General features: G+C 41.5%; 1 protein-coding gene across 7 annotated transcripts in view; it reads right to left on the bottom strand.

The window, feature by feature from the left end:
- The window catches only part of DST (dystonin), a 497583-nt gene that overhangs the window by 419055 nt on the left and 58962 nt on the right, over positions 1-19566 (bottom strand). For all 7 annotated transcript variants that reach the window (XM_078447031.2, XM_078447029.2, XM_078447030.2 and 4 more), the window contains exon 3: positions 11536-11736. In XM_078447031.2, the coding sequence (XP_078303157.2) occupies positions 11536-11736 (201 nt within the window). The remainder of the gene's footprint in view (positions 1-11535; positions 11737-19566) is intronic.

The raw sequence follows: 19566 nt of genomic DNA on the forward strand, positions 1-19566 counted from the left end.
TGAGGAACTGCCATACTGTTCTCCATAGTAGCTGCACCATTTTACATTTCCAGTAACAATGCACAAGAATATTTCAACCTAATTTTTAACACCAGATTAAATTATGTATCTAATCTTCATTCATCGTAGTGACACTGAGCTGCACACAGTGGAGGTCAATGCTGATAAGTCAGTGATATTCCCTAGCATCAGAGTCAATTACCTACATTACCATATGATAGTTGAGCAGGATGTGTGAAGGCTGAGGCACGAACTAGGTACTATTAGTCTAAGGCAGACCTGCCAATGCATTGGTGCCCTAGGATAGCCGGTACAGACAATGCAGACTGAGCAGGCTCTCAAAGATATATAACTAATACGCCCTAGGAGTGAATCAGGTAGAGAAAATGATTAATTCCTACAATCTACTGGAATCTATAGTCTTGTCCCTGAAATTTCTCACCTAATTCCTCAGGTGTTATCTGAGTTAGAGCTCACCCAAACAGATTACCGGGATAAGAGACATCTGCTTCTATTTAGACCTATGACTTTGGGTCAGTCCATTACTCTTTGAGGCTCGGTTTTGTCAGATTCGGTTAACAACATATTCCCTACTCAATGCATAAATTGGTTGTTGAGATTAAATGAGCTAATGAATATGAACATGCTTTTAAAAAATATGAAGTACTACTTACCTACAAAGTGCTACTGCAAAACAATAATTTTCCAGAAACATTACTTTCATTTCCAGAACTGACCTCTCTTTTCCCAAGGCACAAACTAAGCTCTCTTTGCTTATGTTCAATTTCTATAGTTTGATTTTCCTGAACCACACTTATCACTTCACACCCAGGGGGGTGGTGAGGAGGGGGGCACACTACTGAGAGAAATCAAACAGATCCTTGTAACTCACCAGGAGATGGTCTGGAGGAGTGCAATGAAAGTGATATGTAGAAAAGTTGAGAAAAAGAGAAAAGGTCCAGAGAGATGTAACCATGAGCCTAGAAAACAAACAGCTTTTTGATTCCAAGTACATGAAGTTGTTACTTTAGAGGTATCTAACAATGGAAGATCTTACCATTCAAAGGACTAGAGCAAAGGAGAATCTTGCATTAGGAGAACCTTCGAATCAGCTAAGCTCTAAGATCTCCTCAAAACATTTTGATTTCACAAGGGCTGATAGTAACACAGTAGCAGGTGGGCCTAGCTTCACTCTCTTTACAAACAATACAAACAGGGAAGGATCTTCTATTGTAACCCATGGGATTGAGGACAAAGATCAAGGAGTCACCTCAGGCAAAGAGGGCTTTTAAATGCCAAAGGAAGCTACTGGAGTGTGTCCTTTAAAATAAAGGAATTTATCCCCACTCACATTCCCAGCACAATTTAAAGATTGTTCTGGTTAGAAGTAATAAACTAGACCATCTTTGAAGGGGCTTTCTTTTCAGTCCTTTGATCCACAGCTCTTCATGAAAACTTGCAAAGTTTAAGTCGCTATCTAACAGAGACTATCTAACACTTGAGTTTTCTTCAAATGTCCTTTGCTTGAGCTTAAAGAATTAAACAGATGACCCAGAGTACAAGAAAGATTTAAATGGAATGGCAACAGGCCTTGATGTCGTCAAAATGCTGACCTAGGAAAGAGTCATGAGTTAGAAAGATACACTTATTCTTCTCCAAGCAAAGCGCATGAATCCCTTCACCAAGTTAATCTTGGTTTCATGAATTGGTTTTTTGTTTTGTTTTGTTTTGTTTTTTTTAATTTTTTTTTCAACGTTTTTTATTTATTTTTGGGACAGAGAGAGACAGAGCATGAACGGGGGAGGGGCAGAGAGAGAGGGAGACACAGAATCGGAAACAGGCTCCAGGCTCCGAGCCATCAGCCCAGAGCCCGACGCGGGGCTCGAACTCACGGACCGCGAGATCGTGACCTGGCTGAAGTCGGACGCTTAACCGACTGCGCCACCCAGGCGCCCCGGTTTCATGAATTGTTTGAGAAATTAAACTCTACCTGTATGAGCACTGTTCATTCAACATAGTCCACCTACCTGGCATGCTTCTGTGCGCTAATTATTCTTTCACCTATTGTTAGTAAATTTATAGTACATAAAATCTTTTGTAAGATACCATAAGGGAGGCATAGCAATATATAGCAGACTCAGTAAGTTGCATGGGCATAATTCAAAAAATCCTTTTGAGGCAGTTAGCAAAAGAAATTTGACTTTATTAATTCAATTCACTCTCTAGAACTCCAAAGAGAAAAAGAAAACAAACATTTCCTTTAGAAGCTTCATACTTGCCAATTAATTAAGGCAAAGTAAGGTATAAGCTGTATAGTCAAGCCTTCCACAGAAAGGGAAGTGTCCTGAGGTTATGCAAATAAAGCTGCCTGGTCCCACATATTTGAAAAGGAAAAGGAAGACCATTTAATAATTTAAGCAGGAAAGGAACAGGGAAACATCCTACTATATTTTCAGTGAGATCAAGGATGTGTGGTTCATCTTTTCCACACTGCAGCAAGCTCCCAACTACAAAGATGACCTGAAATCCTGTTAACACTATTTTTTTTTTAAATGAAAACTATGCAATGTTCCAAAATATTTTACAGCCTTACAATAACCTGAACTGCAATCAGAAAAGCAGAAAATTTCCCCAAGGCTGGAAACCAGAATCCAACAACAGAAGGCTGAAGTCAAGGAAGCAGTTTAGTAGGAGAAAGAACAGGAAAGAATAATCAGTAGGTTTGGGAAATCCTTTTCTGCTACCTTCTCTAGTTTCTACCTGAGTTGCCTTTTCTTGGCCAAAAATGAATATGCTTAAATGAAATTCAAGGGCCCTAAACCCATCTCTCCTTAGGTATCTGTATTTCTTATGTGTGTGTATATATTACAAAGATTCACTTTTCTGTGTCACTGAAAATAACACTTGTATTCAGATGTGTGTACTTTTTTTTATCTCCTACCTCCCATCTCTGGCAACTACCAATCTGTTCTCTGTATCTGTATTTATTCATTTTTTTAAGTACTTTTTTAAATGTTTTTTAATTTATTTTGAGACACAGAATGTAGCACATGCCTGCGCACAAGCAGGGGAGGAGCAGAGAGAGAGAGAGAGGGAGAGAGAATCCCAAGCAGGCTCCCTGCTACCAGTGAGGAGCCCAATATGGGGCTTGTGAGATCATGAGCTGAGCCCAAATCAAAAGTCAGATGCTTAGACACTTAACTGACTAAGCCACCCAGGTGCCCCCTTTTTAAATTTTTTTTTTTATTTAAGTAATCTCTACACCCCATCTGGGACTCGAGCTCACAACCCCAAGATCAAGAATCACACGCTCTCCCAACTGAGTCAGCCAGGCGCCCCTACATCTATTTCTGAGGAAGAGTTAGAAGTTATAAATGAACCTTAGTCCTCTTCCCAACCTCTCAATACTGGAGAACCCCAAGGCTCAGTCCTCAAGTCTCCTCTCCATCAACATTCACTTTTTGGGTCTTCCCATCCAGTCTCATGAATTTGGTAACGTTTCTGTACTCATGACCCCCAATCCAGGCTCAGGTTTTCCATGAAATTCAGACACTAGGATATCTAATAGATATTTTCTAACTTAACATATCCAAATCAGAAATTTGATTTCCACCCATCAGCCCAAACCTGCTTCTTCTTCAGTGATCACCATTTTAGAAACCCAGACCACCAATTGTCTGTGCTAAGCCCACCTGCCCTCTAACTCCTGAGCCAAAATTATTATCATAGGACAATACAGGAGTCAGTAGGCAGAAAGGGAAAGATTAGGGCCTGAGGTCCCCGGGTGGGGAAAAACACCTATTTTTGAAAAATGCTGGGAGTGTCTGACCACAGCAAGACCTCTCAGGCGTAAGGTTCCTCTTAATAATGTAACAGACCTCTCCTACTCCCCCTCAGGTTTCACCTCTGGAATTTGACACAAGACATAAGAATGGCCATAGAACACCCCTCATACACTGGAAACGAGCCAATCAGGAATGGACAACCCAGCACCTCAAGCTATCCAGCCAATAAGGGTAGAACCTGAGAAGGAACAGGGAGGAAGGCAAGAAGAGGGAGGGCTCACCAGCACTGTATAAAACAAGGACCCTTGCCTAGAGTCCTCCGGTATTCACTTTTGAATGTCCCCTCTCTGAAAGAAAGCGTTCCTACTATTCTTCTTTCGTAATCTTATATTCTTATAAACTTTTGCCCTGCTGCTCATTTTGTGTCCACCTCTTCATTCTTCAAAGTGGCGAGACAACAAATCCCGGGTATTGTGGTAAAAAAAATCCTGCAATATTATCAGGCTCAATAATTCAGTTACTTGCCGTGCAAGCCTCATGAGCCAAAGTTTTGCCAGCAGGGGGAGCAAACTACAGCTTGGGCTGGGACCTGGGAACACCAGCAATTTTTAATCAGATATTCTTGCACTTCCGGGAGAAAGTCTCAGAAATTTTAAGTCACAAGGAAATGGAGGCGATGTTGTTGTAGTGTACGAAAAATGAGAAGCAGCGAAATGTAACAAGAATGGACTCAGTGTGCCTGGTTATTTGCAAGTGCTCTAAAATTTTCATTTCCCCTCATCCCACCCCCAACACAAACACATAAATACCTCCTGGGGCTGAATGTTGTTATACATTAACGGGATCCTATGAGAGGGCAAGAGGCAGAAAGACTCTTACTACTCCCTACCACAAAAAGGGAGATTCAATAAAATGCATGGCGAAAATGAGGTTTGGAGTTTATCTACGGTTTTTGATACCATTTCTACCACCTGTGCAGGTAGGAAAACTGAGACTCAAAGTGATTAAAATACATGAGGAGGGTTCCTTAGGATAAACATCTAGCACTAAAAATATGATCATGTGAATTTCTCCCTTGTCCAGTCAGGGTGTTTAGGCTTAAATCTTATTTCTGTTATCTACCAGTTGTGTGACCTTGATAAGTTTCCCCTTCTGGAAAGTGAGCACCCACTCCAGAGAACAGCTGGGAAGATTAAGCGAGAAAAAACAGGGAAACACAGGAGAACAATGCCCACTGTTGCCCACGTGGTAGTTAAGTGTGCACTCATGGTAAACGTGCCATAAATGTGAGAGCTCTTGCTATTGTGTGTTATCACGATGAAAAGGAGGTTTAAAACTCTAGGATTCCAACACAAAAGTTTTCTAATGTCAAAATACTAAAGGACAAATGGAGATCTGGTGCTAAGTATCTTTTCTGCTCCAAAGTGGTGGAAAATTCCTAAGTATTCCAGTGACATGTCTTAACATAAGTCCCAAGACATATTTAACTAAGAGAAAAATCTGGATAAATTTTTACCTAACTCACTCTTAGAAACATTCCAAAGGTGTGAAATAAAATGCACATATATTATTAATTAAGTTTATATTAGTGATCTCTATTACAAATTCATATAGGCACATTTGAGTATAAATTATAGATTCAGAGGGGCACCTGGGAGGCTCAATCGGTTAGGTGTCCAACTTCGGCTCACGTCGTAGTCTCAGTTTATGAGTTCGAGCCCTGCGTCGGGCTCTGTGCTGACAGCTCAGAGCCTGGAGCCTGCTTCAGATTCTGTGTCTCCCTCTCTCTCTGTCCCTCCCCTGCTTTTACTGTGTCCATCTCTCTCAAAAATAAACATTTAAAAAAATTTTTTTTAATTATAGAATCAGAAAAATAGGTTAGAGAAGCCAAGGATACAAAAGTATAATGCATTCTATGTGGCCTGTGGCCTACTTCATCAAGGGGCTGGTCCCAATGCAGGTTGGCTGAAACTGTACTGTCACATTTTCTGATCCACCTCCTTTGATGTGGGAATCAAAGGCAAAAGAAAAACTTTCCTTACAACTTTTAAATTTCCTTACAACTTACAGCCCATTGATGAGTCCTTGAGACAGGCAAAGTGACCTTCCTTTAAGAACTCAAGTGCCTCGATGTTAATACTTTGCTAAGGGCAAAAGGCAATCTTAGCTTAATATTATCCTAACCTCCAGGATCCTGTAAGTCTCCTTTAATATATAAAAATACCTTTGGAAACTTTCTTTATCTCAAATCTCCAAGATATATGTTAGCAATCATCCTCTAAGCATATGGCCCACTGATATACATCTGAAGGGTCTCTTGATTGAGGTTTTGCTAGACAGTAATAAATGATCCACCTCTTCCTAACAATAGCTAGCCCCCTCAAGGTCCTGGAAACCTTGCTTCCAAAATTCCTAAGAGACTTATGCTATCCCTAACCCCCTCCCAACTTGAAAGTATATAATCAATTGCTCCTCACAACCCCAGTGCAGTTCTTTCTGCCCATCTGCCCACGGGTCCTGTCCCCATGCTTTAATAAAACCACCTCTTTGCACCAAAGACGTCTCAAGAATTCTTTCTTTACCATTTGCTCTGAACCCCAATATTTCCACATCATCCTTCACCGCCACATCCTATTTCAGGCTTTCTCACTGTTAGGGCTGTTTATTATTCAGATGGCTACTAGAAATGCCTAGAGTGCTTCATATAAAGTCATTGAAATGATCCTGAATCACCACAGCTGATTTATTTTTATTCCATCTCCAAGACACAATCAGAGTTGACTTGATGGCAACCCATGACTTTCTCCAAATGTGTAAGCTAGAAAAGGCACAGGCTTTGGGCACATGTTGAATAGGGTGGCTCTAGCAAGAACTACTGACTGCACCTATAACCAAATCCAGAAGAGGGCACAAGGCCTTAGCTCAAGTCCACATATGGTAGTAAAAATATGGACATGTCAGCAGAGGCCCTAAGTTTCCAGAAGGTTGAACAGGAATCATGTGACATAAGATACCAACAGCCTCCTCACCAACTCTGACAATTTCCAATCTCTAAAACGACCCTAGAGAGGTACCTGGGTGGCTCAGACAGTTAAGTGTCCAACTCTTGATTTTGGCTCAGGTCATGATCTCATAGTTCGTGGGTTTGAGCCCCATGTTGGGCTCTGCACTGACAGTGAGGAGTCTGCTTGGGATTCTCTCTCTCCCTCTCTGCCCCCCCTGGCTTGTGCATACTCTCTCTCAAAATAAATAAACATTAAAAAAATTTTAAAAATGAAGCTACCCTAGGAGCTGCAGATAGAAGGGGGAGGTGAGCTTTACCTGCCCCCAAAGAACCCTCTCCAGAATTTTTTTTTTTTTTGCCCTAAACAACCAAGTAGCTTCCACTGCTATTTCCTGCCTCTCATCTCTCTCCCTTCCAATTCCTTCTGAAGAAGTGAGAGTCAAGGTCATCATCTGATTCCCCAGAAGCAGTGATCACCAGATGCCAGCATAGCATCACCTGTTAGACCCAAGTTCAGGCCCTAATTATACCTACAGTACTACAGTACTTACCTGACCCCTGCCCTGCTCCCCACGGACTCACCCTGCTTATGTTTAATCTTCCTAAAATTGTGCTTTAATCATACCTCTTCTAGTTAGACCTCCACAAGCACAAAAAAATGGAGTTTAAACACAGTGGCTATCTAGAATGTTCTGGCCCCAGCCTCTTTTCCAGCTCTACCTTATACTTCTCTCATATAAATCCCCAAATCCAGTCCAACGGTTCTCAGTACTTTTACTAATTCCACTTATCATACCTAACTTCTGCTGCTTAGTCAATTCCTGCCAATATTTTATTTTCTTTAATGTTTATTTTTGAGAGAGAGAGAGAAAGAGACAAAGCACAAGTAGGGGAGGGGTAGAGAAAGGGAGAGAGACACAGAATCTGAAGCAGGCTCTAGGCTCTGAGATGTCAGCGCAGAGCCTGACACAGAGCTCGAACTCACAAACCGTGAGATCATGACCTAAGCCGAAGTCAGATGCTTAACCGAATGAACCACCCAGGGGCCCTGCCAATATTTCAAAGCCCAATCTGTGAAACAGTTATCCCATGACCACCCTAGGCGGGGTGTAGACGCTCTCTGTTCTCTGAATTCCTCTATTGCATAAGCTATATGTCATATATAAATATCACTCATTCATGTATTCATTAAAATGCATTCAGATGCCATTCTCCAGGAGATATTGTAGACAGATGACATAGCCCCCAAATAAGTCAAGGTGTAGGAAAGGAAAGGAAGAGAAGACATTACCAATTTTTGTTTATTCTAAGCAGGTCATTGTGCCATGTATTTCCATGTGTCAGTTCGGTTCATCCTCACAACTCACTGAGGTAGCTACACTTTACAATAAGAAATCTGAGTCTCACAGAGTTAAACAACCTGGCAAAGATTACCTGATATGCTTTTTGGTTTTTGTTTTTATTTTCCACTGTCCCTGACCCCTCTCAGACTCTCTGCCCACGTCTCCCTTGCTCTCTCCTTGGGATGATGATCTCTGTACTTCAAATCATCCAAGCCCCTTTGCCCTCTGGCTTCTAGTTAGGGTAGGTCAATGGAAACCTATAACCTATATACACTCGCCCTGCTCCCTTCCTGACTCACTGAATTCTGGCTGTGGCTTCACTCCTCCATCCCAGTTCCTATGAAAGGTTCTTTCATGGCCCCAGCAATTCTTACCAGGATGCAGGAAGACCAGTGCCATCTGCCACTTCTTCAGGCTAGGAATAGTAGGTAGGCAGGCTCCACCGGAAGGTTAGTGACGCACCTTAGCCCTGCCCACACCTCTGTAAACAGTCCTTTCATTAAATTCTCTTCAGTTAAATTATCTTACGTGCTACCTGTTTCCTGCCAGGTACACAGAAAAGAACTTGAACCCATGTCCCTCTTACTACAGAGGCTGACTTTTTCTTTTAAGATTTTTATTTTTAAGTAATTTCTACACCCAGTGTGAGGCTCAAACTCACAACCCTGAGATCAAGAGTCACATGCTCCACTGACTGAGCCAGCCAGGTGCCCCATGCCTGCCTTTTTCACTTAGATAATTGCTATGCAGGAGATCTGTACAAAATGCTGAGGATCAAAACAAAAGGTATCTCACTGTGATAGGAAGGACCGGAAAAGCCTTTTCTGAACAAGTTGCTTGATCATGGGTCAGTCTTAAGAGGTGAATTGTAATTCACCAGGCAAACAAAGAGGGAAGACAGGCATTCAAGGACAAAATAGATGCCAATTTCAAAGTCACAGAGCTGGGGCACCCAGGTGGCTCAGTCAGTTAAACATCCGACTTCAGCTCAGGTCAAGATCTCAGGGTTCGTGAGTTCAAGTCCCACATCAGGCTCCATGCTGAGAGCTCAGAGCCTAGAGTCTACTTTGGATTCTATGTCTCCCTCTCTCTCTGCCCCTCCCCTGTTTGCACTCTGTCTCTCTGTCTCTCTCTCTCTGTCTCAAAAATAAATAAATATTTAAAAAAAAAAAGTCACAGAGGAATATGTCTTATTACCCAAGGCAGTTATGTACAGTGCTCATGAGAGAATAATGGTGGTTGAGGGTTTCAAAACTGTGATGATACTCACTTACCCAACCTGAACCTGAAATCTGAGATTAGAAGCAACAAAGAATTCACTATATTCCGGTCAAGAGAATCAATGTGCCTATTTCCTACCTTCAACAGATCCCCATCACAAAGATAAACCCAACTGTTTAGCATAATATACAATCCCTTGATGATCTGGCCCTGCCTGACCCAACCAGTCTCATCCACCAGCACCACCTCCAGCTGTTCCCTGAGGACGCCACACCTTGTCACACCTCTGTGCTTTTGTACATGTGCTTCTCATCAGAGATACAAACTCCTCTGTCAGGATTCATCTCAGGTGTCTGCTTCTCTGTAAATATTGCCGGCCCTCCAAGATGTTCAACATGCTTCCATGGTACCTTGTCCTTAACTCTACAATAGCATTTTCCTAACACAGACATGCATCATATTTACTTGCTTGCATGCTGGCCATGGACTCAGCTGTGTGTTCCTAGAGGCCATGTACTATAGCAAGGTGGCAGACTGCAGAGGTAAGTGCTTGGGTTCTAGAAGTGGGCTGCCTAGATCCAAATCCTAGACTCTGCTGCAAACAGCTAGGTAAATGTAGACATGTTATTTATCCTCTTTGAGCCACAGTTTCATTACCCATAATATGCAAATAATAACAACATCTACTTGATAGGGCTGTCAAGTGAGTCCTATTATACAGTAAGCCCTCAATAACTGTTAGTTATTCAGGGCACCCAGGTGGCTCAGTCGGTCAAGCATCCTACTTAGGCTCAGGTCATGAACTTGTGGTTCATGAGTTTGAGCCCTGCAATGCACCGGGCTCTGTGCTGTCAGCGTGGGGCCCGTTTCAGATCCTGTCTCCCTCTCTTGCCCCTCCCCTGCTCACTCTCTCTCTCTCTCTCTCTCAGAAATAAATAAACATTAAAAAAAATAACTGTTATTCAAATAACTATTTATTTGAATAAATATATAACTGTGTATCCCTTATTTCCAAGCTTATGTTTGTTGAGAGTGAATAAATCTTCCTACCACTTCATATTAGATACCACAAAGATACCTAATAGCTTGTTTCACTAAATCATGAAAAGAAGACTCTCATTTCTAAATATGTGCTTATTTTACAATTGTTTAAAGACAAACAGGACCTTTTCTGTGAAGGAACTTAGCTTCTTGCCATCATTGTTGGCCTGCTCACTGAGTCAGACATTCTCCCGGCCTTCTAGCAATCTCCACATGTGCCACGATGCAGTTACCTCCACAGAAGGGCAGTTCTACTTTAATAATATACAAAAACTTATTAACAAGTCAAATCTTGATGGTTCCCCTAGGTTGGCATAAAGAACGACAAAAATAGGCTCCCCCCAACATAAAAGCGAACCACAGGGAAACTTCTTCTAAATGCTAAAGCAATGTAAAACTATTGCAGTTATGAAATATTTTTTACAAAGTTTTCATGTGGCATTTCTAAGCCCCAAATCCTTGACTGCCACAGCCTTGGTCAAAAGTCCACGTGTGAGAACCTGAACCAAGAAAAAATATCAGCGCACATAGAACAATGGGGTCAACAGGTGGAGACCGGCTCCCAGGTGAGGGCTTTTCCCAGATAAGGTAGCACTGCAGCCAACAGAGATGCAGAGAACTTAGTTAGAAGAGGACAACGCTGCCTGCTGCCGTGGACCCAAACGAAGGCCAAACCAGAGAAGGCTAGCACCCTTACCATCACTCTGGCTGACTGCAGAGAGCAGCACAGGCCTGAGTGGCCCAAGAGCCTCCTCCTGGAGAGGAGCCCCACCTTTCCCTGCACTGCTTCTCCTTTGCTGATACTAGGTTGGCTGCTGCCCCTCTTCACCAACTCCGACCCTGTCATTATTGCACCTCAGCCTGTTGACTCTGTGGTGCCTGCTCTAAATCTAGACCCTGGCTCTAATGGGGCTCAATATCCACCAGTTTTTAAATCACTCCATCTGCAGTGATCAACTCTGGCCTCTTTGACAACTCTCTGGCCCAGTGCTTTCTGTGAAATCACACTCCCTGGAATTCATATGGGTTCATAGCACTTGCTGAGGATGACAAGACAGTACCCTGATTAGTTAATCTGGCAATTTTCTCAAAGAACAACCATGCCATGTATTTAATAATCTTGTAAAAGTTCTCTACTTACAGGCCTTCGGGTTGAAGCACCTTGAACGGAGTGATAGAATTCTGGCTGGACTCGGCTATTTTTCTTGATTCTTCGTTTCCTCACTGAAATTTCTTGCTCACTCTGATGGTGAACTTCCACCACAGGTTTGGCCTCTTCCAGGCGAGCAGCTGCGGCCGCAGCAGCGCGTCTTCTAAGATGCCGAGGGCTTGCTCTGAATCCCTGTGGCAGAAAACAAACCCAAACAAATCCAGATTTGTATTGAGTTAGTTTGGTGATCCTCTGGGGCTAGTTACACAAAGGGCTCCAAAAGTCACCAAGCTCAAGGAGGTCATTTACATTCCCAAAGGGAGTATATATGTAGAAGGAGGCTCAACCTGCAACGTTGTGTATTCTGTCAAGCACCTCAGGGTCTCAGGGCCCAGAGTTACTCTATGTTAAGAAATGCTTTTAGGGGCAAGTGGGTGGCTCAGTCAGTTAAGCATCTGACTCTTGATTTCATTTCAGGTCATGATCTCACGGTTCATGGGATCAAGCCCTGCATTGGGCTCCACGCTGACGGTGAGGAGTGTGCTTGGGATTCTCTCCCTCCCTCTCTCTGCCCCTACCCCCTCTCTCAAGATAAACAAATAAACATTAAAAAAAAAAAGAAATGCTTTTAATTCAGTTAAAAAAAACTAGCAAGTGAGCACATTGCTTTACTTTTGTGTATATAAGTCAGACTGCATGTGAAGAAGGATATTTCTTTCCACTCAGGCATGAAGCATGGCATACGAGCAGGACTGAATACTGTTACATGGCCAAGTGTTACTCTATATTCCTGAGAGCAGACTCTGAAGGTAAGAAAGCAGGAATATAAAACATCATTATAAAACACCATAAAGACTTAAAACTAAATGAAGGCAATGCAGTAAAGCAAAGAGTACAAGTTTAGCTAAACCATATTATGCATCTGGGAATATAGAACGTTAGAAAATACCAAAGAATTACATAAAATAGTCTCTGTCCTCATGTAGCTTACAATTTACTGAAGAACAGAAGTGCATGTATACATTGATATGTATAATTAAGAGTTAAAGTGGGCAACTGAGGACACTCAGTGCTAGCAGATCTCAGAGGAGGAATCAATGAATGAAGCTGAAGATAGTCTATATTTGGCTTAGTTGTGTGGGTGGCATCTGAAGAATGAATAGAATTTACATTCCAGGCAAGGAAAACAACATAAGGAATGAATGAATAAGTAAAATGATGGATGGATGGATGGATAACATATTTATGCAGCAATAGGAAACACTATTTCATGATGTACCAGGAGGACCATATAAGTAAGCTATGCACAAAGTATGGTGGGAGACCAGAGTGTAGGGGGTGCTAAATGCTTCAAGGAGGGTTGCAGGTCTTCTGATTTTTAAAAGATTTATAAAAACTACTTAGAGACTGCAGTAAAAGCATAAAAGATGGAGGGTAAGAATTTCAGGAGAAGCAGTATGAAAGATTAATATGTATGGGGGATTCCCGGTGAGGGACATGGGAGAAGATCTGAGGTCTGATTATGGAGACCCCAAATACCAAACTGAAGGACATGAACAAGGAGAAAAAAGACAAAAGTAGGGTGTGACCCACAGAGTCAAAAGAAGCACTGAGGTCATCAAAAATCAATAAGGAGAAGATGCAAATGGAGTTGGCAAAACACATTAGCCTGTTCCCATCCCTTCTCTGTGTGCAAGCTCAGCTGGGTCCTCTTGTGTCCAAAATAGTCCCAGAAGATCGCTACAGTTCCCACATAATCCAAGAGATACTACAGCAGTTAGGAGAGAGGAGGATTACAAAGAGGGAGCTGGGCCAATCACTAAAATGCCTTCTAAATCAGAATTAGGACCAAACAGAACCAACAATCACGCAGGCTGCCTTTTAAATATGCAGGTTCATGGACATCCTCCCCCCAACCCCCACCCCCCCACACACAGGAACACACGCACATGCTCTCTCTCCCCTCTCCTTTCTTCTTTCTGAATTAGACTCTGTAGGGGTGAGGCTGAGAGCATCAGTTTTTGGTTTGGGGTGGTTTTTTTTTGGTCATTATCCTTCTCTTTTATTTTTACTTTTATTGACGTATAGCTGACACACAACCTTACAGTAGTTTCAAGTGCACAAAGAATTTCTGTTTTTAACAAGCTCCTCTGGTAATTTTTCTGTACTTTGAAGATTGAGAACCTCTAGGAGTCAGAGCTCAGTCTCACCACAAGGTGGCACTAACCTCCAGATCCGCTGCATTCTTTCTGGTTCAGAAATGAGTGCACTGGTAGAATTAACAAAGTACTTGCTAATACCCTAACTTCTGTCATAGAGGGTGAGTGAGTATATTTCTTTGGTAAGAATGTAGATCCTCCTTCTCTTATGTTTCTATGAGTAATAAGCAACCAAATTTTGTTTAACCTGTATTATTACCAATACTTCTTGCTGGCCTACAAATTCTAAAAACACTTGGGAAAAAAGCACCATAAAACTCCCTTAATGAGATGCCCTCAAAAAAAGTTTAAGAAAAAGCATATAGGTGCAGGGGTGCCTGGGTGGCTCCATTGGTTAAACATCAGATTCTTGATTTGGGCTCAGGTCATGATCTCATGATTTCGTGAGTTCAAGTCCGACCTCAGGCTCTTCACTGACCATACAGAGCCTACTTGGGATTCTCTCTTTCTCCCCCTCTCTCTCTTTGCCCCTCCCCCACTCACACTTTCTCTGTCTCTCCCAAAATAAATAAGTAAACTTTAATAATAAAAAAAAAAAAAAACTCAACATGTTGGACGTTGGTGCAGTCATTCCAGACAGCAATAATCCAATAAACCTGCATCCCTGTATCTACTCTAGAGAAATTCTAACAAGTATGAGGGTATTTAAGGTATCATATTATTTGTGATAATAAAAATTTTTTTAAAAGTTTAAAGCATCCTTCCTTAAACTTCATAATTTTCTTTACACCTTCATATTATTTCAAAGATCTGAGCACCACCATGTGATTTCTCTTATAGCCAAATACACTTGCACTATTTTTAAATAACTCTTTATAAGCACTACAGTATACAGTACACAGACACCAGCGAGACTCTCTGTGTTCAAATACTGCCTCTGTCACTTCCTAGTTGTGTGATTTTCGAGTTACTTAGCCATTTCTTCATCTGTAAAATAGTGATTAAAACTAGAATTTATTTCATAGGGCTGTTGAGAAGAACAAATGAATTAACATATGTGCTTAGAAGAGCATCTGGCAGTCAGAGTGGCCAAAATGAACAAATCAGGAGACTATAGATGCTGGAGAGGATGTGGAGAAACGGGAACCCTCTTGCACTGTTGGTGGGAATGCAAACTGGTGCAGCCACTCTGGAAAACAGTGTGGAGGTGCCTCAAAAAATTAAAAATAGACCTACCTTATGACCCAGCAGTAGCACTGCTAGGAATTTACCCAAGGGATACAGGAGTACTGATGCATAGGGGCACTTATACCCCAATGTTTATAGCAGCACTCTCAACAATAGCCAAATTGTGGAAACAGCCTAAACGTCCATCCACTGATGAATGGATAAAGAAATTGTGGTTTATATACACAATGGAGTACTACGTGGCAATGAGAAAGAATGAAATATGGCCCTTTGTAGCAACGTGGATGGAACTGGAGAGTGTGATGCTAAGTGAAATAAGCCATACAGAGAAAGACAGATACCATATGTTTTCACTCTTATGTGGATCCTGAGAAACTTAACAGAAACCCATGGGGGAGGGGAAGGAAAAAAAAAAAAAAGAGGTTAGAGTGGGAGAGAGCCAAAGCATAAGAGACTGTTAAAAACTGAGAACAAACTGAGGGCTGATGGGGGGTGGGAGGGAAGGGAGGGTGGGTGATGGGTATTGAAGAGGGCACCTTTTGGGATGAGCACTGAGTGTTGTATGGAAACCAATTTGACAATAAATTTCATATATTTAAAAAAAAAGAGCGTCTGGTATATAGTGATACGTAAGTGTTGCTATGATTATTATGTATTTCACTTGCGTGAATAAAAGATATTCTTGAAAACAAAAGTATGTTATTAATCAGATGTAAACAGGAAAATGAATCACACCACAGGTATGCACTACTGACTGCCACACATGAGGCACGGCTGAGAGACCAATCACCCTTAATCATTAGGGGAGAGTTCTTTTCTCCAGAGAATTCAGAGCACTTACTCCCTAGTGAGTCAAACTATCTGGGTTTGAATATAAGCTGTGTCACTGAGTAGGTATGCAAATTACTTCTCTGTGTCTCCATTTCTTCATTTGTCAAATACATATAATAATAACTCTCTCATGGAGTTTGATGGTGCTTAAATGAGATAATCTATATTAGGTACTCACAACAGTACAAATAATACAGTAAGTCAAAAAATTATCACCATTATTACTATATCCTTTCCTAGACGTTGCAGCAGCAATTCACACATAATTAGGTCACAGTTATGACTACAAACATATAAACAACATGGAGTCATCACTGGGCAATCACCCTAACGGTTTTCCTGGAATTAAAGGATTGTACGTTTATTAGATTTGCTTGTCCTAAATACTCTGAAAAATACTATTTTATTAATAAAATAAAAAATATTTTAAAACAGCAGGTTTTTACAGATGTTAACAGGACTTGATGGTGTCAGTATAAAGTCCATTTTTGTCTACTCACTTGATCTTGCCTGGATACACTTTAACCAGTAGGTGATAAACACTTGGAAGTCTCTCAGCAGTGAATGTCTGCCATTTTTAGACCACCCCAATTTATCAGCACCTTTTGGGTAACAACTTCTCAAGAGATGCAGTCTTGATACAGAATGCTCCACAGCCCACTCTAGATTTTGCCTCTTAATGACCTATACGGTTAATAGGTAGACACATGGCCAAGGCTCAACCAAGTAAAGTTTCTCTGCTTGGACAATGCATATTAAATTGAGGGATGTAAAGCCTGAAAAAAAAATCAGTAGGAATTCATCAGTCTAGTGACTATGCCAAAGACCTTCTGAAGCTGCCTGGTTTAATCTGTTCCAATCATTCAGTCTTGCCTGTGAGTTTAATCATGTATATGTAATAAATTCTCTTTTGGTTTACATCAGATTCTGTTGCCTGCAAACAAAAAACCCCAGTGTATACTCTTCTGTTATGCTTTAAGTTGGTTAGCTCTTTCCCTTGAAGGCTGAGGATTCTGACTAACCCAGTTTAGTTGTGTAGACTGGCATAAAAAAGGAGGACACATTAACAGTAATAATTTACTAACACCACTTAGGTGATAAGCCTATTATATGCCTTTCTTAAGCAAGCAAACTGAGGCTTATCAGGGCTAAGTAATCTACATAAGGCAAAAACTTGCAATTTCTTAGAAAAGCCCAGATCATAATTCAGGTCTATCCAATTCCAACTCAACACCAGTGTCCTTAGCATTCTGCTATGAAGCACAGATTATATACAGGGTAGTAATGCATTCAGAGATAGTGTTCTACATATATTCTCAGGACTAAGCACCAAGGAAGTGCTCAGAAATATATGCAGGTTGATTAAAACAAAAAAAAAAAAAAGGTCTGTAAACAATTTAGATAAGTGAGGAAGAAATTGAAAAAGTTAACATTTTCAGGTGAGAATTATTGTTGGATAAGATCAAACTACTATCTAGTTTACTGATGAAGCAACTGAACAAATGGAAACTTAACACATTGAATCATTGAGCATTTAAATAGAATTGTTTTCGGGGCACCTGGGTGGCTCAGTCAGTTGGGCACCCGACTTTGGCTCAGGTTGTGATCTCATGGTTTGTGAGTTCAAGCCCCACATCGGGCTCTCTCTGATGACAGCACAGACCCTGGAGCCTGCTTCGGATTCTATGTCTCCCTGTCTCTGCCCCTCCCGCACCTGTGCGCTCTCTCTCTCTCTCTCTCTCTCTCTCTCTCTCTGTCTCTCTCTCTCAAAAATAAAATAAACTTTAAAAATTTTTAAATAGAATTTCTTTTGAGGGGTGGGAGGTAAGAAGCTTGACTCCTCCCTCGAACACAGATAGATAAATATCAAATCATTCTTAACAGCCAAGAAATCTATTGGTGGTCTTAGAGAACAAAACTGCATATCTACAAACCAGAAGAAAGACCCATGGAAGACAGAAACTGCACAGAGTTTGTGGGAGAAAAGAGCAGCCAGAGGAGGGAGCCCTGACCATGGTGGGGACAGTGACAGGGAACAAAGAGAGAAAAAGCATGGAGGTGGCGGGAAGAGCAAAACACACTCAGGGGAGGGACTGCACAAGAAAACTATTCCCCAAAACCTTTGACAAGGAAAAAGGAGAGGGTTACAATATCACCAGTTTTCTATAAACAGCGGAGTGCAGATTCCAACATTTGGGAGGTCTGTGACATTGCCAGTTTCACCCCCAGGGGAGCTGAGCAGTGCTCTGTATCCCCAGGGTCACACAAGGAGAAGCAGTTGCCCTGCTTTGAGTACATTTGGTAGAGGTGATACAGCCTCTCCACCGGCAAAGGACCCTGCAGCCGACATCCAACTGTCCCATTCACCAGTACAGGTACAAACACACCAGCTGAGGGCAGCAATCCCTAGTGCCAGCTGTGTGGTGCAATTTATCATAAAATCCAAACCACTGCATGGTCGCGCAGCCGTCTTCTGCAACAAGCCAACACCCAACACAATGCAAAGACCCTCCCCCAGAAGATCAGTGTGGGTCCATGCCATGGGGGTCTAAAATGTGGGGTTTTGACACACAGCTGTGCCTGAGTTAAAACACAGGAGTCCTGCACCATCTGGCAGGTGGAAAGCTCGGACACAGACAGGATGAAGGCAGGGATCTGACTGAAACCAGAAACAGAGGTGAAGTCACTGTTTTCCCAGCTGTGAGGGCTTACCTAACAGGGGTGGCCACCCATTTCCCACTCCCAAGACCAGAGAACTGGGTGAAGCCGTTTTCTCTCCTACTCCCTAGCTTGATCCACCTCAGTGAGCTAAACAGTGTCACCTAGTGGAGAAGGGAGCTGCTACACCAAGCCCCGCCCCCTTGCACCCTCCAAAAGAGCAATTGCACATAATAATCAGAGCAGCAGACCCCTCTCCCTGAAGACCAGCACAAACCCCTCACGCATACCAAGTGTATTGATGATAGAGTGCTGCAAAGCTTCAGTTCTAGGGGAAATAGGATCTAGCATCCTTTGGGTTTTTTGTTTGTTTCTTTTTGGGTTTTTTTGTTTTTATCTTTATTTGTGTTTGTTTTGTTTGCTTGTTTGATACAGAAAGAGCAATTTTTTTAATTTTTTAATTTTCTTTTTATTTTCTTTTATTTTCTTTCTTTATTTCTACCTCTTTTCTGTCAAGCTTCTCATAACAAGCACCCCAAAACATACCTAGGATCTAGCTTCTGATACATATTTCATTTTATTTTTAAAATTTTTTTCTTTGATTTTTAAATTTTTATTTGGTTTTATTCTATTTTTCTTATTCTTTCTCTCCAAAATAACAAGACAGAGGGATTCACCCCAAAAGAAACAACAGGAAGAAATGACAGCCAGAAATTCAATCAGTGCAGATTTAAGTAAGCTGTCTGAACTAGAATTTAAAACAAAAATTGTAAGGATATTGACTGGGCTTGAAAAAAGCATAGAAGACACTAGAGAATCCTTTACTGCAGAGATAAATTAACTAATATCTAGTCAGGCCAAAATTAAAAATTATATAACTGAGGGGCAATCCCAAATGGAGGCCGTAAAAATGAGGGTGGATGATGCAGAGGAGCAAATCAGTGATATAGAAGATAAAATTATGGAAAATAATGAAGCTGAAATGAAGAGGCAACAAAGGTTACCAAGGAACCGAAGGCAGACTTAGAGAACTCAGTGATATACTAAAACATAGTAACATTTGTATTATAGGAGTCCCAGAGGATTAAAAGAGAAAAGGGGGCAGAAGGTTTATTCAAACAAATTATAGCTGAAAACTTCCCTAATCTGGGGAAGGACACACACATAAAAATCCAAGAAGCACAGA

The sequence above is a fragment of the Panthera onca genome, chromosome B2 (assembly GCF_046562875.1).
Source record: "Panthera onca isolate mPanOnc1 chromosome B2, mPanOnc1 haplotype 2, whole genome shotgun sequence".
NCBI classification, from domain to species: Eukaryota; Metazoa; Chordata; class Mammalia; order Carnivora; family Felidae; genus Panthera; species Panthera onca.